Consider the following 26,103-nt stretch of genomic DNA (forward strand, 5'->3'; position numbering starts at 1 on the left):
GGGAAGTATGGTATAATTATTTTAATGAGCTATAGAAAGGGAATTTAATTTTGTGTTTTTTAGTTTAGATCAAACTGTACAATAGTCACCAGCCCACATGCAGCTTTATATACAGCTCACAGAAAGAAACTGCATATTATTTATAATTGTATTATTTATTTATGTTTTATTGTACTATACATTTGATATATATATATATATATATATATATATATATTCACATGTTTCAGTGGTTACAGATTACTATTTTTGTATTCATTTGAGGCTTGAGTAAAATAATATAACATTTTGGGAAAAATATACAGCCTAACAGTCCAGCACTTGAGGTCACTATGGAAAAAATCTCTACAGCCACCATATTCTTTCCTTTGGTACTTAGATAGGCTGGGATCATTGCAATCCAGACACTGCAGAACACTAGCATGCTGAAGGTGATAAACGTGGCTTCATTAAATTGATCTGGTAATGATCTGACTAAATATGCTACAGCAAAACTTATCACTGCAAGAAGCCCTAAATAAAACAGAACAGCATAAAAGCCAATAGTAGAACCTTCATTGCACTGGATGATGATCTTTCTTTCATAAGATTCTGTGTCCAGCTCCACAAATGGAGGAGAAATGGACAACCAGCAAATACTAATTATAATTTGTACAGATGATGCCAGTAAAACAATATAATAGTACAGTTTGCCTCCAATCAGCTTCCTCCAGAAGCTTCCAGGTTGGGATGCTTTGAAAGCTATGCAGACCATGATGGTTTTGGCCAAAACAGAAGACACAGCTATGGAGAATATGATGCCAAAAACTGTTTGTCGGAACATGCAGGTTCTGTCAGTAGGACGCCCAATAAACAAAAACGAGCAGAGAAAACACATGGATATGGAGACAAGGAGGATGAAGCTCAGGTTCCTGTTATTTGCTTTCACAATTGGTGTATCTTGGTATGTCATAAAAATCCCTAATATTAGGACAGAAGTGATCCAAAATAGAATGGAGAGAGAAGATAGAGCTACAGCAAGGGCATCTGAATAGTCCAGAAATTCTTCCACTTTCAGAACACATTGATCTTGTCTGTCATTGGGCCATTCTATATTCAGGCATTTTATGCAATTTTCACTGTCTGTAAAGACACAACTTTATATGTATTACATGCTGAATTCTAGCAAATTCCTGTTTTAAACTGGCCATATGCCTAAAGATGTATTGTCAGATCTGGCTGGTTGGAATGAAAATCTATTTTCCAGTGGTTGGTAGTAAATAGTCAATTGTCATTTGCTCTCATCCATTACCAGATTTTCATTCCAACCAGCCAGATCAGACAATAAATCTTTAGGTGTATGGCTAACTTTAGAAGAAAGAATGGATAACATAATATCTGTTTATTTTAAAAGTCACTAAAATTGATTACCATGTTGGTAACTGTGAAGTTTTATATTTACCTACTGAGCCTCCGTCATTATCAGATAAATTACTAATAATCACTACTAGGAATGCAAACTGTATTACTGAAGACCAATACAAAAAAGTATTAATTTATTATCTGATAAACATCTAACATAAAATAACACTTCTTAAATGTCAATGTACTGTACAGTGTCTGCCATAGAGCACCAAGTGCACCCCAAAATGGCTACATATTTATTGTTCCTCAAGAAGTCCAATAGTAAATTAATTAAACTCGGGGACAACTTGGTGCCCAGTACCATGAATTTGTGGATAAAACTGTGAATCAAATAAAAATTGTGTGACAATTTAAAAAAAATACAATCTTTGAATAACTGTCCATATAACACTGATGCCAAGTCTTATTGTAGATAGTTTTAAAAAGTTTTAATTGTAACATACATTCAAGCTAGGGTTAATTTTGTTGGGCTCCAATTAACCTACCAGTATATTTTTGGATTGTGGAGGGAAACTGGAGTACCCGGAGGAAACCCACAACGTATGGGGAGAATATACAAACTCCACACCATTAGGGCCATGATGACCTTACTGCTGTGAGGCAATAATGCTAACCATTACACCATTCATACTGTTTTCATATTTTTTGTTACAGTATGAATATGATAAATTAAATGTCATTTAATGAACAATAAAGTTTGTGTATTTAACATACACTAAAGACCTATGTGATTTTAAACACCTGTGATTATTTTTGAACTAACCCACTTGCTGCTTTTTTGGCTAATGCACAACTGTATTTGAGTATTTTTACTTCCCTCTGAAGAAAGAGAGAAATATGTTCTTCTACTTGGAGTCTTACCACTGAACCTACTAATACAGTACCTGATAGCAGATTGACGTCCACCTCTAAGGATTGTTATAGGATACTTTACTCTAATTCTTATTGAGTTTATGCCTTGGGACACAAGCAAAAATGTTTTATTGCTCATAAGGTACATTTTGATCTGCTGGGTCATGATGTTTTTTCTCCAAAACAGTATTAATGGCTGTATGGTATATGTCCTTCCCAAATTCAATTCTGAGGTGTTTAGAAAGTGTTGTGATTTGGAGGAGTGGCCTGCAAGGCTAGGATGGTGGATGCAGCAAAAAAAGAAAACAAATTATATTAATTGCTTAATAAAAAATTCAGGCGCTTTTGACTGAGCTGGTTTTCTATGCTGCTGTCAAACGGGGTGATAGTCAGTCACCCTGATACAGAAAGGGAAAGAATTCATTTAATATAAAATAAACCATGTAATAATGACATAACATTGACACACAGAAACCATTCATGAATATACATTTAAAAATTAAAATAGCCTCAATGCCAGTCTCTTGACCACAATTAGTCTCTCTTAGGGCAGCCTCAATAAGCCAGTGATAGTCTATTGCAATTTGGATTGGTCATCCAGTATCCTTCAGGCAGCATGGAAATGTTAATGGGACATCCAGTCTTAAGGTAAATAATTACCAGATTCCTTGTGGTTTTAGATGGGTATTCCACCTAGCGAGGTTCAGTATATACTTCTGTCCTACACAATAACTACGGTGGTTCTCCCCTTTATTAAGTGTCCACAGTGGTGAATGCTGGAGTCTCCAAAGGTTTCGACAACTGCAGAGTGTCCCACAAACTGGTCGTGGAATGCCCTGGTCAGAGGCTGGCAACCTTATGTATTTCACTGTCACTTGGCAGCTTTATCAAATGTGATCATACAGAGGCACATCCCCCCTTATATAGGGGTCTTAATAAAATACATAATTGGCACCTGTGTAATATTAATCATAATACACCTTCTGAGGAAACTGCTACATTGTGACAGCGGAGAAACGCGTAAAGGTTACCCCTGTGAGGTCCACATCATTGTTCCGGTCTCTGCCTCCATTATTCCACCGCCAGTCTGCAGCTGTACCCTCTCCTGTGTGTGTCCTGTGAAACATCTCATCAGCCCGTTGCCGTCGGTGGAGCTCAGAGCACGGGCTGACAGGGACACTGCCGCTGACAGCCGCTCTCCCTCTCTCTACATGGCACTTGGATCCAGAGAGGTGTATGCTCTCCCTCCCCCGCTGCATAAGACATTGAGAAGTTTACTGCTATTGAATTCCAGCAGCAGTGGGCATTAGAAAATCATCCTTAAAACACTATATAACACTCTGTAACACTATATAACACTCTGTGGAACTTTATCTAAATACAGTGGAAAAGGCAACTAATTTATGAGACAGCGATTGGTTCACAGTCAATTACCGGATCATTAAGATTATGTGGAACCTTTTGGGGCTGTGTCAAGCATTATGACTTTTTAGATAAATTTATATTTTGTTTTATAAATTATGTGCATTTATTAAAGTATATACAATTTTATCAATTGCATTTGCACTCTCATTCATCTTAAATAAGAGTGTCCCACAAACTGGTCTTGGAATGCCCTGGTCAGAGGCTGACAACCTTATGCATTTCACTGTCACTTGGCATCTTTATCAAATGTGATCATACATCCCCCTTATATAGGGGTCTAAATAAAATACATCATTGGCACCTGTGTAATTTTAATCATAATAAATTATACAAAATAGTCTGATACTCTACAGATAGCAGCAGGAGGGCAACATATCCATACTCATTATTTTAAAATTCAAAAACAAAACTTATAAACTAGTAAAATCCATATTTTATTAATTGTATTAATATTGGACCCGATCACATGATCGTGGTCACATGGCCTGTACTCACAGCAGAAACATCCTAATTGGCTGTCTCCATTCACATATGTAAGCCTTGAAGACGACATCATAGGGTTGGCCTCTGGTTTCAACCCATCTGCTTTCCTTGGAATGTCCTTTTGTTCATTTAAGAATAGTGGCTTTATATTCCTACATTCAATCATAACTACTCATTGCAATGTGCTACAATCTAACCACCGGTATCAAATTAACATACATATTCCTCTGATTACTGTGGCACCAAGCACAACATGTCCATCTTGCTCCGCTCCAACAATACACATACATGACGTTATATTCCATTATATAATTTAAAACCTTATAATGTCTGGTGCTTGACATGTTTAATTTATGTGCTGTATGAAATATGTGTTGAATATATCTTTGTGGCATGTCTGTGTAAATGCGTATGTTACCATATATTGCTGTGCATGCTGTGCATATTCGCAAGCATAGTGACTCATAATGTGTGTAGTTTGTATGATTTCTCTATGTAATATTTTTGACTTCGACACATACCTCATTACTATGGTGACAATGACCCATCAAGCTCTTTAACAAGATATTCTGGCTGTTTTTAATTTTTTTATTTATATTCATGATTTTTTTTGTGTCATTGTAGTGTCATTATTACATGGTTTCTTTTATATTAAATTAATATTAATTGTTCTTTGAAAAGCTCCTGTTATAGGATGGTGGATGCACTATTGAGGAGCTATTCCTTTGTTTATTACCTGGCTTACTGGACATTAAATAAGTCCTGCTTAACTTCTGATGGGGGGAACCCTACTTATTGTATGTGCCTCATATTGAGCTGCAGCACCTGGGTCTGAGTCATCTCTATAATGGCTGTGGGGTGCAGATGTTGTAGCCATCACCGACTGAGCCATCTTGCAGCCTCATGCCCAGGACACCACCATGCTTTCTAATTTTCTTCCTGGCCTCTAACTTCCAGAGGGCACTAAAGAGCCTTTCACATGAACATTCCACCAATGACTATGGAATGCTGTGGTCGCCGGGCATTGAGGCTCATGCTTCCTCTATCCACAGCCTTTTCAAAGCCCTCCCATCTGCCAATATTGCCAATGATTGCTGTGCTCTTCTGCCTGCAGAGTGGGAATTCCCATGGACTGTTCTTAGCTCACCACTTCTCTGGCTGTTTCAATATCCTTGTTGCTTACTACTACTGCTGAAATGGGCCTATTCAACTGCCTACTTCCTGCAGCTTGAGCACTCCCAGATTAATTTAATCACAATATTCATGTGTGTAGGATCTCTTCCTAAGTTAGAACTCCCCTGGCCCTGAGCAAAGGTTGACATGTGCCTTATCTGGAGTGCCCCTGTTTAAACCCCTTTGCATTGAATGGCTGGGACTTGTAGTACCATAACTTTGAGAACCAACTGGCTGTGGTATTCATTACCCCATTACTTCTCCCCTAAATAATAACTTGCTTTCAGATACATTGTTCTACCAGGGTCACCCCATCCTGAGTGATGTGACTTTCTTTCCCTTGGGTTCCGGTAATTGATCATTCTAATGCCACCATGTTGCATGTATGATTTTGTCATCTACACCCATCAGACCGATTTTACATACAGTAATGAGGAACATTTGAGAACCCATATGATCTAAATAGTAAGCCCTGCTAATTTATTCTTTAACCATACCTCTTTGAAGACCACCATGCACCCAAAAAGGGCTGAACCTGTCCCCTTTATTTATTTACCACCCACACCTCCCATGACCAGGTGGTAACTAAATGGTCAGAGATATTTCTAGTGGTGGTTTTACACCTGCCTCTACCCGCACTTTCTCTTTCATGCCCATTCCACCACCAGATGTTCCACTTACAATCAACATGTTACATCACATGCTTTAATACTTGCTTGCTAACATCACTGTGGACCCCAGTCATTCAAGGACAAAGTAGCAGTATTGGGGGATCGTTACAATTTTCTAGAGAATAAAGTGCAGGAGCTGGTTGCTTCCCACAATAATCTTATTTACTCTCAGAGTTCAGTCCTGGGGGTACTCAGAGCCTGATTCAAATGTGTACTTTATTGTACAGCCACAAAATAAGTGGCTGTGCAATACCATATAAAAGAAATGCAAATGTAGCAAGAGGCATCTATAGGAAATACAGTAGATGCCTCCTGCATGCAATTGTGAGATTCAAGTGCCGTGCTCCTCCCCCCAAAGTGCTGCATCATGCTATAGATAAGGGAGATGGGGTCAGGCTGCAAGAGATAATGGAGGACCAATTCTGCACATGCACAGAACAGGTTTTAAACATGTGTAGACCCTAATCCATCATATTTGTACATAAACCATTGGGTTTGCTTGCAATCCAAATCAGCCCATCGGTGTGGTTAAGAAAAAACTTGCTGACTTTAAGGACAGGTCTAGAAGGAACAGCATTAAGTTCCTGGATCTGTTTTAAATGATGCTCTCTAGGATTATGTCATGAATCTTTACCAGAAATGACTCTCTTGCACAGACAACCATGATCTGCACATTGGTTGGTTCCACCAGCTCTCAAAATGAAGATCTGCTTCTCAAATTGGAAGACATCATCAAAGCAGATCATTTGGATAAAGGAACTGAGGACTTGGGTGACCTCCTATTGTTTCTAGATTTCTTGACTCGCACGCATAACAAACACATATCTTTCCATTCAATTAAATAAGCAATCTGGGCTAGTTCATTTTTTATCCTTTTTACCACCATGTTTTATTAACTGTTTTATTCCCTCTCCCCTTCCCTCCTAAGTGACAGGTGTTCACGGGATGTCTAATATCTTCACTGCAAGTTCTTCTTAAGGCTGTTCCTTTTTGTAGCCCCTACAGTTAAATTATTTAGGATACCCCCATTAAAATCCTGCATTTTCCTCTGCTTACCTTTAATATAAAAGGACTCACTTCCCCTCGCAAGAGAAGTCTAGACATTGTTGCACTTCAAGAGAAATATTTTTACTCATTGGTGCACCCCTTTCATTTAGAGATCATCATTACACTACTAGCTTTATGGATAATGGTCCATTTAGGTGTAAAGGCATTGGTGTCTTATTTAATGCTAACACACCATTTACCCTTTTTCAACAATTGTCAGCATAGAATGGTCAATTCCATGTACTGACTGGTACTAAGGATGATCATAAATTGACCTTAGCTTCAATGTATGCCCCAAGTTCTTGACAGGTTCCTTTTCTTAGAAGTATTTGAGGAAATTCAGAAAGTCTGTCAAGGTAGCCTAATTTTACTACTGTAGGTGACTTTAATTTGGTTCCTGATCCAAGACTAGACATCTTTTCCCCAGCGGTCAAACTCCTTCCTCTAATGACTTAGGCCCCTCATTTGCATTTAAAAAACTTCTAGATGAATTTTACTTGAATTATGCCTGGCATACTCATTTTACTGATGAGAAGGATTACACATTGTGTTTGATTCATACTCTAGGATTTACTTAGTCCTATTAGGCAAGTTGATACTACTGCACACCAGGCAGATCAAAACCATACAGGGGTCAGCATACAGTACACAAGGACCCAAAGGATGCCACATTGCTGTCTTACATTGCATCTGTGAAACCTGTTTCTGGCACCTGGATTCTGCATCCCTGTGAGGTAGTGGCACAAGGCAGCTACAGCACTTCCTCTACATTAAAAGAAATGCTTAGTCTGTTGTCACGTTACATCTGCAGTCACATGGTACACAGTGCAGGAAAGGCTGCTGTGTTCCTAGCTGAAGCTTTGGGTGGGATTCTGTTGCCATTTATATTGACAAGATCCTCTATAGCTAACTTGAAAGCACTGCAGGACATTTAGGTAAGAAAATTCTGTAATGTGGGCACTAGTTAGCTGCATGAGGACATGTGTAAAAAATGCTTCTGTGTAGAGTATCAACTTTGAATAAGGTACTGGGCATGATGGGCATAAAAGTTGCTGGGCATGAGGAGCGTATTAGAGATTAGTTGCTGGGCATAAGTGGCATATTAAAGACAAATGTTTTGGCATAGGGCATACTAAAGAAAAGTTACTGGGCTTGGGGGTCAAGTAAAAAAAAAAGTTATTGGGCATATATCAGAAAATCGGGTGTTGGTTGGCAAATCTGTGATGTGTTGTGTGTTGCCACTCCCTCTTTAGGAGACAAATCCTAAACATGGCATTGTCTTGCATCGGCATGTGCTATGAAAGGGGGCATTTCTCTACCTCCACATCCCCATGGGGTAGGGTACACTGGACCTGGGTAATTAGTACCTGTCTCTCCAACTCTTGACACTCCTTAACTGCCAATGCCACCAAAATGGGAGGAGTGGTGTCAGTGTTCACTTTTGCCTAGTAAACTAAAATGGCTAGTTATGGCTCAAATCATCTTCATCCCCTGGTCCATACATGGTCCAGTTGCTGAATCCACAAAGGGACATATCCAGAGCCAACCTTACCTGACCAGTGGCAACCAAGTAGGAAATAGAGAGTTGCACATGGGCAAACTAGCCCCGCACTAGGTATTAAGGTATTTTTAAAGTAGACACTTAATTATTTCATATATCCGGTAAAAGGCTTACTGAAACTTTGCTTTGGGACACTGCAGAACTGCAATACTGTTAAGTAACAGGGTTGCTGTTGGTTAAAAAAATAACTCAAGCAACGAAGTTGTCTTCAGGGTCCCTCTTAACTAGTATTACGTATTGCGCTGAAGTAGGTTTGTAGAAGACTGGATCCGCTGCAGACAGAACCAGCTTCAATTGGAACTGATCTGCTATGTGTAAAGGGGGGTACACACAGAAGGATCAGTGCTTAAATTCTAAACAATCTGACTAGATTGCTTAGAATTTCAGCACGGATCTCTCCGTGTGTATACCCCACAGCGATGTGCGGCCCTGCGCATCGCTATCAGTGGTGCTAGATTGGCTGGCATGCAGGAACAATCTAGCAGGTCACTCATTTCACTGCTGGGTGAAATTAGTTCCCCCTGTCCTGCCCCCTCTCTCAGCACACATCGCACTGAGCTGAGCGGGGGTGAGAGATGTGTGCTGAGTGGCCACTGACAATGTAGATCAATCAGCACACGTCTCTCCCCATGTGTATGGGGCTTAAGTCTCTAGGCTTCATAGCCTTCCTGCAAGAAATACTCTAACATTGTTTAAAAATATATTACTTTCAGTGTCTTTGCAGCTGGGTACAGTAGTTGTTCACATAAGATAATTTATCTTTTAATGATAAGTTCCCCTATAACCCACTTGTGATCACAATACCCCAAACAGCTTACTAGACAGTTTCCATCTGATATACTTACTGTATAAAAGGGACATATATTTATTATAATCAGCCAGCCTAAAAGCTATGTATACTCCCCAATTTATGTGTCTTTTGCACTAGGTCAAAGGTGAAAGACAGCTGTACATTTCTAACTGGAGCTATATGTCTGCAAAAGCACTTATCCTAATAAGAAGTACATATTTAAAGCAATTAAGTTATACATATACAAAAATGGCATCAGTAAGTAGTTATAAATATCACCCCATACAAGAGTGCATACCATTGATGTTACAGCTGCCTATACCTTCTAACCTTCCTGACATATATCATGGTATCCCGTTCAGTGTTGCTCATCCATTGCCACTGTGATAATTGCATACAATGGGAAGCAGCATCTGATGGCAATACAGACTGATGTGTAATTCATGTTTTCTCTTCAATATCTGATTTCACCGATTCTCTCAGTGTGTAGTGTGTCCATCACCTATCCTGCACTGATTTCAACAGGAAAAAGAGGACACCACACATAGGGCCTAATTCAGACCTGATCCCTCTGTGCGTTTTCACACAGCAGCTGATCAGGTCTGAACTGCGCATGCACCAGTGCCACAGTGTGCCAGCGCATGCCAGAAAGCTGATTCCAGTCTCAGCCCTGCGATTGCCTCTGCCTGATTGACAGGCAGAGGTGGTCGCCGGGCAGGAGGTGGCGAGTCGGCGGCAATTGTCCACCGTTTGGGGCAAAAGAGGCATGCCTGAACCATTGAGGGGGCAAGTCGCGGAGGCTACATGACATCACACGCATCCACTGTAACCCTCATAGCGACAAGTAGCATCTGCCAGCTCGCAGAAGCTGCTCTGGCAGAGAGCTACTCTTCCAGTACAAAAGCATCGCCATTGTGCGATGCTTTTGAACTTGTGCGGGTGGAAGGGGGGTGGGGCTTCAGCCCTTTCATGAAGGGGAAGACTAGCCCTGTGCTGGGCATATCCCCCCCGCATGTCAGAGAAGCTGATCGTAGATGTGCTAAATTTAAATATTCAACTACTTATCTAAACACCATATGAAGTGCCCTGTTCTTTAAAACAAATGAGAGTTTACCAAAGTATACCAGAGAAAGTGACAATACTTTCAGTTATAGAAATGAACACAGGATTAATTATTATTAATCTTTGTGGACCATTGTGGACACAAAGATTTGTGGACAAAATAAAATAATAAATACACCTATCAGTCGACTGCTGACTTGAATCTTTCCCTGATTGGTCTGTTCTGCTACAGTCTGAAACAATGTTTATATTGCTTATTATAGATTTATTTTACAGATTGTAACTAGCAGCACAGCCCAGTTTTTGTTTCCCTATATGCGGTGATACTCTGGAGAAAACACATCAGATAATACACATTGAAGACTCCACTTCAGGAACCTCTAATAAGGGATGTAATGGTGATATCTTCCTATGTTTTTCTTGTGATAGCGCTGTCGGTATAAAACAGATCGCTATCTTCTGGTAGTTATTTTGTGGCTTTTTGAGATGTTTCTGAGTAGCTCGAGACTTACTCCTACACTGCAATCAGTTCAGTTAGTTTCGTTCCTGGTGTAACGTCACACACACGCCCAGCCACTCCCCCGTTTCTCCAGACACTCCCGCGTTTTTCCCTGACACGCCTGCATTTTTCCGCACACTCCCAGAAAACGGTCAGTTTCCACCCAGAAACACCCACTTCCTGTCAATCACACTACGATCAGCAGAACGATGAAAAAACTTTGTTACGCCGTGAGTAAAATACCAAACTTTTGTGCTAATTTACTTGGTGCAGGCGCGTTGCATACATTGCGCATGCGCAGTTTGCGACTAATCGCTCCGTAGCAAAAAAAAATAACAAGTGAACAACTCGGAATGACCCCCAAAGTTCCTGTTGCGATCAACTCAGAATTACCCCCATTGTTTGTTTTCTTGCTTTTTAGTTAGATAAAGTTAATACATTATCATTTATAAATCAACTTTTCTACCTGGATATTTAAATATGTTTTTCTAATATTATAACTATAAAACTAATTTATCATAATTGGAAAAAAAATATTTTACCAGTTACATTGGAGATTTCTCCTTTGGAACACAGGACGCAGTCATAGCAGCAGACCGGTTTTAAATTATTCTTAATTTTTCTGCTACCAGGAGGACAATTTGGAGAACATTGTGATCGTGGTACCTGTTGATAAAGATAAAATTCTTAAACCCATGGTTCTCCTCCAGACACAAAGAATGGATTGTTAGTGTAAATTACTAAGGTGCCAAAACATTCGGGGGAGCAGTGTCGTAACTAAAAATTTTGGTGCCCTGTGCCAGAAAAAGAATTGGTGCCCCCCCCCCTCACCCACACATTCAAAACAGGGACATTGCTCGCTGAAGGCATTTGTCCAAAATGTAGGGCTGCTGGTTCGTGGGGAAGTGGTGTGGCAACAGAATAGTACCCATTCACATGACACAGCACAATAGAGTCCATTAGTCACATTACACCATACAGTAGAGTCCCTTATACATATTACACCTTACAGTGAAGCCTTTTATACCACTTTTACACCACATTTGGGGACCTTTAACATGTTATACAACAGACGAGTCCCTTGTGCACATTATGCCAGATAGAACCCCTATATTAATTCCTCCATATTATTCCTCTCCTCCTGTAGTGTCAGTATAAAAAATTGTGTGGGGAAGAGGTGTGTGTCTGTTTCTGTCCATCCCCACCAACAGTTCACTTAAATTACTGCCGCTGGCTCTGAAACCTGGAAGTTCTTCTTCCCAAGAGCAGGAGGGGTACGGACACATAGGGCGGTATTCAAATGATATATCACACCCAATATTCTTTATAAAGTGATCCCCATTATTGCACATATTGCACCCATAGTATTCAGGTTTAGCTGCGTAAAGGGTTGCGTAAAGGGTTGGGTGCCCTTGCTTCCCTGGGCATAGCCAGCTAAAATTATTATGCCACACCCATCAGCAGAAACAGAATGGGTATGGAAGGCAGTGAAAATAATTGAATACCACCCGTAGAAAATATACTCTTCCTCATCAGTGCTACAGCTGTCTATATATACAAATGTGGCCAATCGGGTTGGCTGCAGATGGTGCATGGTGTGCAAAGCATCATCTGAACCACCTTAGTTAGGGTCCTGATTGTCAGTAATACAGTTACATCATAAATTTATGACATCCCTGGAGGTAATTATTAAGGAAGGTTATGTTATAAATGAAAGAGATGTGCATAGGATGAAGCTTTGGGTAGTTTTTAATGGGCAGGTAAAGTGAGGCATAGAAAAGGGTTAAGAGGGATACCCTATCTCTATGCCTCACTCTATGTATATTTATATTTACCTTTCCTGTCCATTAATTAACCCCTCATGCTCCCTCAGTTTTAATTTATAACCTAACCTTTCTTGATAATTTTACTCCCCACCCAATCAATTCACTGCACTTACAGTATGACATTGCATTTCACATATTGAAGGGTGGGGGTACAGACCGGCGGTCTGACTGGATGCTGGAGTGAGTCCACAGATCCACTTTGTGATGCTTTTACCACTGCCTGCTCACATACATTGCCACCGGAGACTGGTCTGCCCACTTCCTCCTTCCCTGCACAATTGCTGTGGGAGCTGGCTATACTGTGAGAGACATAAGACATCTTTCCTAGGAGATGCTGCAGGACTGTGTGGCTGGAGACAGGGTAAGCCGGGAGAGGGTGGAGCATAATGGGGGTAGCTGCATGTCTTGTATGTTGTGGAGTTAAAATCTCATATATGGAAAGGAGAAGGAGCCGAGTGCACCACTATATAAATGACAGCAGACAGCACAGCAGATAGTGTCAGCGGTGGTAAGCGGCCTGCGGGTGCTACCTGAAGATGTGCCCACAGAGCATATGCACTGTGTGCAGGGCACCTCAGGCACACACCTAGTTATGGCGCTGAAAAAGAGATGTTTCAAACCTTTTGAGAGAGATAAAGTGGAGAGAAATACAGTACTAACCAATCGGCTTCTAACTGTCATTTTACAGGTTGTGTTTGAAAAATGGCAGGTAGCAGCTTATTGGTTGGTACGTTATCTTTCTCCACTTTATCTCTCTACAAGGTGCGATGCATATCTCACTTTGGGGCCTATGTACTAAGCTTTGGGGAGAGATAAAGTACCATTCAATTAGCTCCTAATTGCTATGTTACAGTCTGTATTTGAAAAATGACAGGAGCTGGTTGGGTGGAACTTTATCTTTGTCCACTTTCACTCTTTCCAAGGCTTAGTACATAGACCCTCTCAATGTCTGAAGTTCAGTATCCGTCTGTCTGGATCTGGAAATGTTGGAACCCTGTATGTAGAACAGAAAGGTCCATGAAACAAGGAAAGACTAACAATGACTCTTCTACTGCATGCTTTCTGTCACACTAGCTAGATAAAAATGGATTCAGTAGCACCCATACTGTAATTAGTATGATGACATCTCACTCTGCAATCAGCACTTTATGTTATTATTCCTCACTATACTAATAAATTAATAAACTATCCCTCCATCTCAGAAACTATTAATCCAATCACAGCAATAAATCAATAGCCCAGCCAAAGATGTAGATATAATGGGTATGACCCTTCCAGTTAGGATTCCAGCCATGTGCTTACCTCCTGATATTGTCTGCTGGCAATAGCTTTTTTTCAGTCTGTTGCTGCAGGCACAGCTGCTGTCCAAGCTGGATTCATCTCTTCTCACTGAAGCAGGGACAAGTGTGGCCTAGGAATGGCCACTGCCCATTGATGATTCGTAATCATTGATGGTTTATGGCTGATGTTGATTACTTTTGCCATATATTGGGGTTGAACCAGATAGTTTCCCTTCATCTATGGCACAGCATAACCCAATTTTTCTTTAAAAGGTGCTGGGACAAGGAGCCTAGCTCAACCCCCTGACACCCATGAAGCCCTATCTCCAGCTTATGATTGGCCCATGGGCCAGTCAGTGAAAGAACAGGCATGAATATTGGTTGGTGATTCCATAAATGGTCATACATTGCATAGTTGAAAACCATTGATGGTCTCTTGTCATATCACCATCGATGGCAAATATTAATAGTAACTACAATTGTGGTTATCCCTAGTGTCGCCATGTTAAGCCTGCTGGGATAACTTCAGACCATGACCATGCCCAGTATCAGTCATTGAGGAGAGATGGTGCTGGCCAAAACAGCAGATGTGCCTGCAGTATCTCGATGCTAAAGGAGCAGCCACCCTTTAGAATAATTAGAGCGGCCGGGGGTGTTTAAAATTTTGCTATTGGGACCTCCTAGGTCTTGTTATGCCCCTGAACCCAGCCCTCCACTCTCGTTGAATTATTTGATTAACCCTTACTTGACAAATAAGTAGAGATGTGCACCAGACCATTTTTACTGATTTCGGATCAAATGTGTCATCTGGTTTTGGTTTTGGATTTTTTCCCAAAAATTGACAAAAAAGCTAAAATCACTAGAGTATCATTAATCTCAATAACATTTATTTCCACTCCAGCCAATTTTGACTACCTCACAGCTCACAATAAGGTTTCATTCTCTTTAGGCCAAAGGCTGCAGTGAGCTAGCTGGTTACTAGGTGACAAACATGGCAGTTTATAGCACATCTAAGAAACATTACCACGTAGCAGTTGCAGAAATGAAAAGTAGGGACAGATTAAATTGTCCTTGAACAAAGTGAAAAAAGTCATACTGTGGTACAGAGTACTAGGGTGCAGTGCACAGAACAGTACAAACAAATTAGACAATATATTTTTTACTTTTTTTTTCACTGGCGGCTCAGCCCACACTGATTGGAGTCACAGGGCTTTGAACAAAGCTCACTAGGTTACTGTTCACCAACCAGTACAAACAATAGAACTTTATTAAATATACATATTTAGCCATGGCCACCTTTGCTGTGATGTGACATGCTGCAACACGGCTTGCTGCATGGCATGACAGGTTGTGACTATTATGACTATTCGCAGCCATCAATTGCTCCATGAAGCACTTGCTTGCTGCAAATAGTCACAGCTCGGTGCACTATGCAGCAAGCCATGTTGCAGCATGCCACATCACAGCAAAGATGAGCATGGCAACATCTGTATATGTACAGTATACAGTATATATATATTTTTTATTTTTTAAAGTTGCAGCAAAATTCAAACTGACTGGATTTACATGGCTTATAGCGTCACATGAATAAAGCGCACAAGGATCAATTGCACCAAACAGTACAAACAATAGTACTTCACTATACTTTTTTTCTTCCTCTTTTTTAAAGTCACAGATCAATTCAAACTGCATGGAGTCAAGGGGCTTATAAATGCACATGAACAAAGCACACTAGGATAAAACACACAAAACAGTACAAACAAAGAACTTAAATATATATATATATATATATATATATATATATATATATAAATATAATTTATTGTTTTAAAATCACAGCTCAATTTAAGCTGTGTGGAGTCTAAGGGCTTGTAAATGCGTGTGAATAAAGCACACTAGGGTGAAGCACAGTAATCAGTACAAACAAGAGAAGAATATCTTTGCTTTTAACTTTGCAGCTGAACTCCACTGTGGCAATTCAAATGGGTTTTATTTTATTATGTGAATAATAACTACACAGGGTTACAATGCACACAGGTTGAGCAAACTTAAAATAATACTTTTTTTGTAAATTTTGATTTTTTAACATTTTTGTACATGTTTTTATTTTTTTCTCACAACTGACAATGACAATACACAATGGAGGTCATTCCGAGTTGATCGTAGCTGTGCTAAATTTAGCACAGCTATGATCATTCACACTGACATGCGGGGGGACGCCCAGCACAGGGCTAGTCCGCCCCGCATGTCATTTCCGCTCCTTCCCCAACAGAAGTGCAAAGGAATCGCACAGCGGTGATGCCTTTGCACTTCAAGAGTAGCTCCCAACCAGCACAGCTTTAGTGTTCTGGCCGGTAGCTACTCATTGCTCCTCGGCCCGCAGCGGCTGTGTGTGACATCATGCAGCCATCGTGCCCCCCTTCCCCAGAGGCGATCGCTAGACAATGATGGCTGGCATGCGCCGGCGCACTGCGGCGCTGGTGTATGCGCAGTTCCGACCCGATCACTGCGCTTCAAGAAACTGCAGTGAGTGATTGGGTTGGAATAACCCCCAATGTTGTGCTGCTAGTGAAAAGCCACTTTAGATTGACACAGCACAGCATATGTAGAAGAGTACAGTGCAGCATACAGCAGTGTGACCTTATAAACACTGACTATACAGAGTACAGCTTGTAAATCTGGACACAGTGCAGCCAATATAGCAGAGTACAGTGCAGCATACAGCAGCATGCTTCTATACACACTGACTATACAGAGCACAGCTTGTGAGCCTGGACACAGATTAGCCAATTTACAGCAGAGTACAGCAGCATGCCCCAATACACACAGACAATAGAGCAAGCATGTGAGTCTGGACACAGTACAGCTAATACAGCAGAGAAGAGCACAGTATACAGCAGTGTGCAACTATACACACTGACTATGGAGCACAGATCGTGAGCAGTGGTACCTAGAGGGTGAGGTGGAGGCAGGTACTATTTATCCAGGCTCAGTCATGATAAAGGGGCCCAGAATGGGCTCAAATTCCCCTCCCTGTCCTGGTGATCAAGGAGTACTTAAAGTGCTATTATTTTCTGCATATTTTTTTTATGTGTGCAGGGCCATGCCTCCCATGATTAGGCCAAACACCCTAAAAAATACCTGGGCCCAGCAAGTCTCTCTACTTTCCTGCTTTTTAATCAGGACACAGCACAGCCAATGCAGCAGAGTAAATTGCAGCATACAGCAGCGTGCTCCTACACAAACTGACTATAGAGCATATCTTATGAGTCTGAACACAGCACCACCAATACAAAAAAGTACAGTGCAGCATACAGCAGCATGCTGAGAGTGGAATGTCACTGAGTACCAGCCACAACACCCTTATATAGTTTCCAAAGCTCATGAGAATACAATGCTGGGAGGATGAAATCTGGCCTCAATTTGAAATTCAAGCCTGGCTCATACAGCCAAGACTCGGAATTGACCTGGATACCCAAATTGGGAGTAGTTTGGATTAAAGGTAATCTAAACCGCTCATCTCTATAAATACGATCCCAAACCCTTTCCACCATTCCATTAAATTCTTACACTCCCCACTGTACTACATTTGTAGCCCAACCCACACCTCATTAAATTAAATGATTGTTCTCACGAGCAGGGCCCTCTTCCCTCATGTGCTTATCCTTTTTCTTACTTTAATAATCTTGAACTACTCCAAATCTAGCAGTCTTCTGCCACCTGATACTTATTCCAGTGTCATCTGCTGATGTAGCTATGTTTATTTACCCTGTACTTGTCCTATATTATCAACTGTAAGTTGCTGTTTTCCTGTGTTAATTATTTGTTTATGTAGCAGAACCCTTGTGGCGCCATATAAATAAAGGATAATAATAATAATAATAATAATAATAACCCTCCCACGCCCCATTCACTTCACCCTAAGTTACATTACATGATTAACACCTATAACATCATACCATATTAAATAATTAACCCCACCACTTTAATAACTATCTCAGCTCCCAACTTTATAATTATTAAACCTTGCTGCAGTAATAAATGATTTGTCATGAACCGATCACTCACCGCTGTGGGTTCTGGGGTCTGTCCCTGCCTCCTTCTCCACCCCCATTCAGCTCGCTACCTCCATCCTTACTATTCTCACTGATTGACCCGTAGTTTCTAGCTAAACCCTCCCCTCAGCACTGCTGTACCCTCCTCATTCAGGTGTAATACATTGCAACAAAAAAGATGGCACCTGACTGAGAAGTCCGCCCAGTATTCCAAGAACACAAACCCCTCTTTCCTACATCAGTCTCTTAGCCACACATTTACCTCACTAATCTCCCTCTGTCACCCTGGACTAGCGCATGATATTCAGAGAATATTACCCTTTACCAATACATCATGGAAAGATGTCACTGCTGGTAGCACTTATTGTAGGGTCTGAAGCATAGACACAGTGGTAGATATCTCATGATTGCAGGGAGTAGAGTGCAGGCTCCCCTGGATCCATGGGTCCATGTGCTCTGTAAATCATTCAGCCATTATAGATACATCACTGCTGCAGGCATCCATAAAATCATGGTCAGAGTCTGTGGTCTTTGAGGAGATGAGCAGCAGTGGTTGTGTTATTAGGGTACATGACAGACAGCACAGGAAAGTAGGTCCAGATTAACAATGGGGTGGATGAAGCTATAGCTCCAGGTCTCCACATAAATATAGTCCCACCATAATTGCAGCATGCCTACAGTAGCTGTCCACATAATTTTAAAATTCTTCTTCTAGGTTTCTCACATAATTATGCAGTTTTTTTATTTTTATGTATTATGAGAGACAGTGGGGGTGATAGTGTAGTGGTTTAGGCCACACCCACACATATTCTCCCATTCTCATTATAGGCCAATGAACATTTTAAGCCTCTGTCTGGCCCTTAATCTGGACCTGTGGATGTCTGTTCATTAGAATGGACTCCTTGTATCCTTTTCTGTGCAGTGGTCGGTATTGCTGCAATGAAGTTCAGCAGCAGCAATCATGTATGGGTTTGGTCCAAGGAACACAAGTCCTCTGCCAGCCGACCAAGACTGGGGGAATGGTCATGCCGATAATCATTCAACTAAGACACACAATACTGCAACTGAGGAGGGAATGGACCTGCGATCCATTTCCACTGTAAAAATTGCAGTAAATCCTGTTTTACAGCAATTTCTTTTCATGGTAATTCAATTATCCCAATTTTTGTTAAAATTTTTCTGAGAAAACACAGGATCTGGGATAAGTCCCAAGATCCATGTGTTTTCACGATCACGGACATGAAAACACGGCACTTATTGCTTTTGTTTCTCATGCGCTTGGGCAGGTGAAACAAATTCCACAATAGTGCCAGCTATCGGGAGTAATTGAATTAACACCCCTCCCCTCCCGCACAAGATCAATTAGCTATGTTAATTTTCATGACTAACTAAATTCCCCCTTTAGAACTTTAAACTAACTTTTACTTCTCACCTCGTTTATGGCAGTTTTCCAGATAATCAAAGTTGAATCAATGAAAAATTGTTTATCTGGTAATTCCCATGGTATGAAGTAACCCGCGGTTATATACTCAGGAAACATCCATCCTTTCCTTAACCACATATAAATGATGTACTCTGTACTCAATTCTCCTTTTTCATCAAAGTAAAACCTCTTTTCTTCTCCATCTTCATACTGAATCTTTTTCAGGTATTGGTGTAACTTTCAATAAAACAGACATTTTTCAGTTCACATCGGTCACATATTTTACACAGTCACAATACACTGGTCTTGTAAAAAGACTACTTTGTAGGATAATCTATGGACCTTTATCTCACAGGGTGACAAGCAAAGCACCAAATAATACTGTATACTGTATTAGTTTACACTACACATGGGCAAAATGATTAAGCAGACTTTAGCATTTCTAGATATGAAATTGTCAACAATTTGTGCAGTTTTCTGAAAAACCTCTGATTCAGGACTAAAATGTGTTTACAAATAACATATACTGTACATATGCATTGTGACAGCATAAGAGGTCCTGGTGAGAACTGTAAACAATCACAGAACTGGTTTAGAGATCACCTGCCTAATGACTTACTGCTTTAAAAATGTGAGACAGTCATCAACCATAGCTGCTGTAAAACCACTAGGAAAAAAGCTTAAAATAAATAAGCTTACCCAGGAGGGATCCGGTCTGAAGATCGACAGTGTCTAGGTCGACAATGTTTAGGTCGACCACTATAGGTCGACAGTCACTAGGTCGACATGTTTTCAATGTCAACAGGGTTTCTAGGTCGACAGGTCAAAAGGTCGACATGAGTTTTCGCATATTTTTTCTTTTTTTGAACTTTTTCATACTTAACGATCCACGCGGACTACGATTGGGAATAGCAACCTGTGCAGAGCGCAGCGGTAGCAGAGCAAGGCACCTTGTCCGAAGCATGGCGAGCAAAGCGAGCCATGTGAGGAGACACGGTGCACTAATTGGGCTTCCTGGTCACTGTACGGAGAATACGACACCAAAAAACATGAAAAACTTATGTCGACCTTTTGACCTGTTGACCTAGAACATGTTGACCTAGAAACCCTGTTGACCTTAAAACCTTGTCGACCTAGTGACTGTCGACCTATAGTTGTCGACCTAAACATTGTCGACCTAGACACTGTTGATCTAATGATTCACACCCACACAGGAGTGTTTTTTATATATATATTTTTATGATCTCATCTCAATCTTTTTGTGATCAATCATAAACAAGTCTGAGCTCATTTTTATTTAACCTGAGAAAACCCTCAGAGAGCAGTGGTAGTCCAAATGAGGAAAAGAAAGAGACAAGCATGCAAAATGAACCATCTACAGATGAGCTGCAACTAGGGGTGTGCGCCGGGCCATTTTTGGGGTTTTGTGTTTTGGTTTTGGATCTGTATCTCATTCTTGTTTTGGATCTGTATTGGTTTTGCTAAAACCGCCCTTGCGGGTTTTGGTTTTTGATCTCTATTAAAAGAAAAAAGGTCAAAATAAGAGATTTTGGAGTGTTTTTGTTCCTGAAGCATTATTAACTTTAATAACATTAATTTCCACTCATTTGTAGTCAATTTTGACAACCTACCAGCTCACAATATTGTTTTCATCCAGTTTTGGCCAAAAGGCTGCACCAAGGTAGCTGAATGACTCAGCAAAGTGACAGAAGTGGGCAGCACAAACACGTGGCACATCTAGGAGTGGCACTGTAGTGGCAGACAGGGTGGTAGTTTTATAAACTGTGTCCATAAAAAACTCCAAAGAGCACATAATGCAAAGAAAAGAGGTGAAAGATGAAATTTCCTTGGGCCATCCCACCCACCCTTATGTTGTATATTAAATAGAACATACAAAGTTTAACAAACCAATCATTTCAGCGATACGGACTGTCACTTGTGGCTTAACTGATTGGTTTGTTTGGACCCACACAAAACAAGCTGGCAATTGCTAATGCACAAACTGGCTTTAGTACTTTAAATAGGCACAATGTTCTCATCAGCATCCGATTACTCACCCCCATCTGTGTGTACATCCTTGTCTTCACAGATTTTTAATTCATCTCCACAGGAATCCACCATCACAGGTACCTCTGGACTTTTTGGAGGTAATTGCTGGTAAAAGGTTTTCCTTGTGGAATTTGTAATTCATTTTGATGAACATCATCTTTTCCAAATTTTGGTTATGTATCCTCCTACATCGATTGCTGACAAGGTTCCCGACTGCACTAAAATCTCTTTCTGAGTACACACTAAAGGGTGAACAACTCAAGTAAAATAAAGCCAGTTTGTACAGTGCCCCCCAAATTGCCTTTTTTGCTGCCATTATTGAAACAAACTGTCTGACATGGCTATTTGGATGCTGTCACTGAAATAATCATCAACCATTCTTTCAATGGGGAAAGCATCATATGCAGCAACAGCAGACATGTCAGTAATTGTAGGCAGCTCCCACAGTCTGGAAAAGATGACAAAACTTGTTCCTGACTGATCTGCATCACCACCAGCGGGTCTCCTGGAAAATGTTGTTTTTTCTTGTAGCCGCTGTTGCTGGAGGATTGAAGGAGGAAATGTTACCATGTCATGTTCCACTTGAGCTGACAATTTTCTCACCAACAGCTCTTTGCATCTATGCAGATTTGTGCCCATTGGAAAGACAAAACATATGACTAAAACCTATGATCAAGTACGGTAGCCAAAATATAGTAATCTGATTTCAAGAGATTGACAACCCTTAAATACTGGCAAAGAAAATGAAGGGCTACTTCTACAAGTCCAACATACTTAGCGGAATCACTCCATTCCAGGTCATCCTTCACTTTCTCCAGCCGATTTTGCATAAGCCTGATGAAGGGAATCACCTGACTCAAGCTGGCAGTGTCCGAACTATTGTTGCATGTGGCAACTTCATAGGGTTTGAGAACCTTGCACAACATGGAAATTATTCTCCACTGTGCTTGACTTAGGTTCACTCTAGAGATGTGTGGCGGCCATATTTCGTGTTTTGTGTTTTGGTTTGGATTTGGGTCCACGGTCGTGTTTTGGATTCGGACGCGTTTTGGTAAAACCACACTTTTGGGTTTTGGATTCGGATGATTTTTGAAAAAAACACAAAAACAGCTAAAATCATAGAATTTGGGGGTAATTTTGATCCTATAGTATTATTAACCTCAATAACATTCATTTCCACTCATTTCCAGTCTATTCTGAACACCTCACACCTCACAATGTTGTTTTTAGGCCAAAAGGTTGCACTGAGGTGGCTAGATGACTAAGCTAAGTGACACAAGTGTGTGGCACAAACACCTGTCCCATCTAGGAGTGGCACTGCAGTGTCAGACAGGATGGCACTTAAAAAAATAGTTCCCAAACAGCACATGATGCAAAGAAAAAAAGAGGTGCACCAAGGTTTCTGGATGGCGGTCGCTGGATGGCTAAGCTAAGCGACACAAACATCTGGCCCATCTAGAATTAGACTCCAGTATCATGTGAATTATAAGGCAATATCACTGGAATTGTTATAATCAATGGAATTATTGGTCCAAATCACTGGAAGAAAATGACAAAATCACTAGAATTAAAAGCCAGTATCACAGGAATTATTCATGCTAATCAATGGTATTATTGGTCCAAATCACTGGAAGAAAATGACAAAATCACTGGAATTAAATGGCAATAATGTCGGTAATTATATCAAATGGCAGTACCACTGGACATATACGGAAGTGTCAGACAGGATGGCACTTTTAAAAAAATAGTCCCCAAGCAGCACATGATGCAAAGAAAAGAGAAAAAGAGGTGCTCTGACACTGAATCACTCATTCTCATTACCGCCAGCTACACCAATATCCTCCTCATCGTGGTGTACTTTTACAGTGACATCCTCAATCTCAATGTCAGCACATTGACTGACGCTGCTCCTCCAAACTTGCAGAGGGTGTGCAAATGGTGTAAGAAGCCTCCTTTTCCCATACAGTATTGGAATGGTCAGGCTTATATAGCGCAACCAAGGACCCACTTGGACCTTCCATGGGGATTGGTGATATTTCTAAAAGCACAGTTGGTTCCTGTGTCTTAACAAGTTTTATTGTTTTAACTCTTCTGCAACGAGGAGTGCTTACATCATCACTATGAGACGCAGAACAACCATGTAGTGAATGGCATATTGCCAAATTTAAATTTCTCATCAGCTAACTTTAAATTTTTTATTATATATCACCGTAAAATATTGCGTCTTTGATTTTACATGCCCTCTATGCCATTGGGGATTTACCTTAGCAGATTACATTGATGGACTTGCATTGTCAATGTTATGACTAGTGGCATTAGCTTCAGCACAAGTAGTAGGAAGTGGTTCCTGATCTTTCAATTATTTTTCCTCCATTTCTATCAACATAAAGTGGGGAGTACAGCAACAGTTTAGTAGAAATGAATCAGAAATATATATACTAATTACACACTGTGGTTGACTGCACTGACAGCGTCAAACAAATGAGTCAAAAATATGTGGAAGTATTTTTTGTATCACACACTGTCAGTTACAGTGTCACACAAATGAGTCAGAAATATTTATAATTACACACTGTGGTTGACCTTCACTGACAGCATCACACAAATGAGTCAGAAATATGTAGAAGAAGTTTTTATATCACACATTGGTGGTTACAGTGTTTCACAAATGAGTCAGAAATATGTATATATAATTACACACTGCGGTTGACCTTCACAAACAGTGTCGCACAATATGTGTATGATTAGGAAATAATATACTGCGGTCTGACTGGCAGTGTCACAGTACTTATGAAAATAAAATAAAAATTGTATAGTACACTGGGGTACAGCACAAAAAATATATTTTTTACAATTACAATTTTAGGATTTTTGTTTTTAGCTTTAATTATTTAAATGTTACACTGTGGAGGAGCCCCTGGGTGGACAGACAGATCACCCCTTTCAGATACAGTAGACAAAGCAAAACGTTTTCAGATACAACAGGCAGGGAGAGCACCTCTTTAGCAGATACAGCATACAGAGCACCCAGTTTTTTTTAGATAAGGCAGACAGAGAGAGCACCCCTTTCAGATACAGCTGACAAAGGGGGCACCTGTTTATCAGATACAGCAGACAGAGCATCCCTTTTTCAGATACAGCAGGAAAAGAAAGCACCCCTTTTTCAGATACAGCACACAGAACACCTCTTTCAGATACAGCAGACAAAAAGAGTACCCCTTTTTCAGATACAGCTGACAGAGAGCACCCCTTTTCAGAAACAGCAGACAAAGAGAGCACCTCTTTTTCAGATATAGCAGAGAGAGCACTCCTTTCAGACACAGCAGACAGGGGAAGCACCCATTTCAGATACAGCAGACAAAGCACACCTTTCTGATCCAGCAGACAGATCACCCCTTTCAGATACAGCAGACTGAGCACTCCTTTCTGATACAGCAGACAAAGCACCCGCCCCACCCCAGACAACACAGTACTGGAGATGGACACGTCCATCCAGTACACTCTCCACAGCCAGTGTGAAGATGGCGCCAATGCACGGGGACTGATATAGAATCCAAAACCCACGAGAATCTGACAGTGGAAAGATGACATTAAGCCTTGCTTTGGTATCCGAGTAAGGCAGTATGTCCCAAGCCGGACTTGGATACTGGCTCGGATCCCAATGTTCCATTGGGTTCGGTTAACCGAGAACCAAACCCGTTCAACCCTAACTGCAACATGTTAATTTTACACTGGGGTGGGGCCCCTGGATGGACAGACAGATCACCCCTTTCAGATACAGCAGACAGAACACCACCTTTTCAGATACAGCAGGCAGAGAGAGCACATATTTTTCAGATACAGCAGATAGAGCACCCCTTTTTCAGATACAGCAGAGAGAGCACCCCTTTTTCAGATACAGCAGACAGAGAGACCTCCCCTTTCAGATACAGCTGACAAAGGGAGCACCCCTTTTTCAGATACAGCACTCAGAACACCCTTTTCAGATACAGCAGACAGAAAGAGTACCCCTTTTTCAGATACAGTAGACAGAGAGACCACCCCTTTCAGATACAGCTGACAAAGGGAGCACCCCTTTTTCAGATACAGCACTCAGAACACCCTTTTCAGATACAGCAGACAGAAAGAGTACCCCTTTTTCAGATACAGTAGACAGAGACAAAACCACTTTCAGACACAGCAGAAAGATGGAGCACCCCTTTCAGATCCAGCAGACAGATAACCCCTTACAGGTACAGCAGACAGAGCACCCGCCCCACGCCAGATACTGACTCAGATCGCAATGTTCCATTGGTTTCGGCTCTCCGAGAACCAAACCCGCTCATCCCTAACTGCAACATGCCGCATCGCAGTAATATGAGCATGGCTGCACCTATACATACTACTGCATGAGTGACAAAAATACATATTCTTCCAGACTCTTCCTCTATAATCACGTTACAAGATGCCAATAATGGTTACATTGTATTTTGTGTAATATATATTACTCTATTCAATCTTTAT

General features: G+C 40.8%; 1 protein-coding gene across 1 annotated transcript in view; it reads right to left on the reverse strand.

Moving 5' to 3' along the window:
• Nucleotides 1-226: 226 nt before the first annotated feature.
• The window catches only part of LOC135051708 (vomeronasal type-2 receptor 26-like), a 31,564-nt gene continuing 5,687 nt past the window's right edge, over nucleotides 227-26,103 (reverse strand). Inside the window, exons 3-5 of the mRNA XM_063957404.1 lie at nucleotides 19,561-19,788; nucleotides 11,510-11,633; nucleotides 227-1,122 (exon numbers count right to left, since the gene is read on the reverse strand). Coding sequence (XP_063813474.1) covers nucleotides 227-1,122; nucleotides 11,510-11,633; nucleotides 19,561-19,788 — 1,248 coding nt within the window. The remainder of the gene's footprint in view (nucleotides 1,123-11,509; nucleotides 11,634-19,560; nucleotides 19,789-26,103) is intronic.

This window comes from Pseudophryne corroboree, chromosome 1, assembly GCF_028390025.1.
Source record: "Pseudophryne corroboree isolate aPseCor3 chromosome 1, aPseCor3.hap2, whole genome shotgun sequence".
NCBI lineage: Eukaryota > Metazoa > Chordata > Amphibia > Anura > Myobatrachidae > Pseudophryne > Pseudophryne corroboree.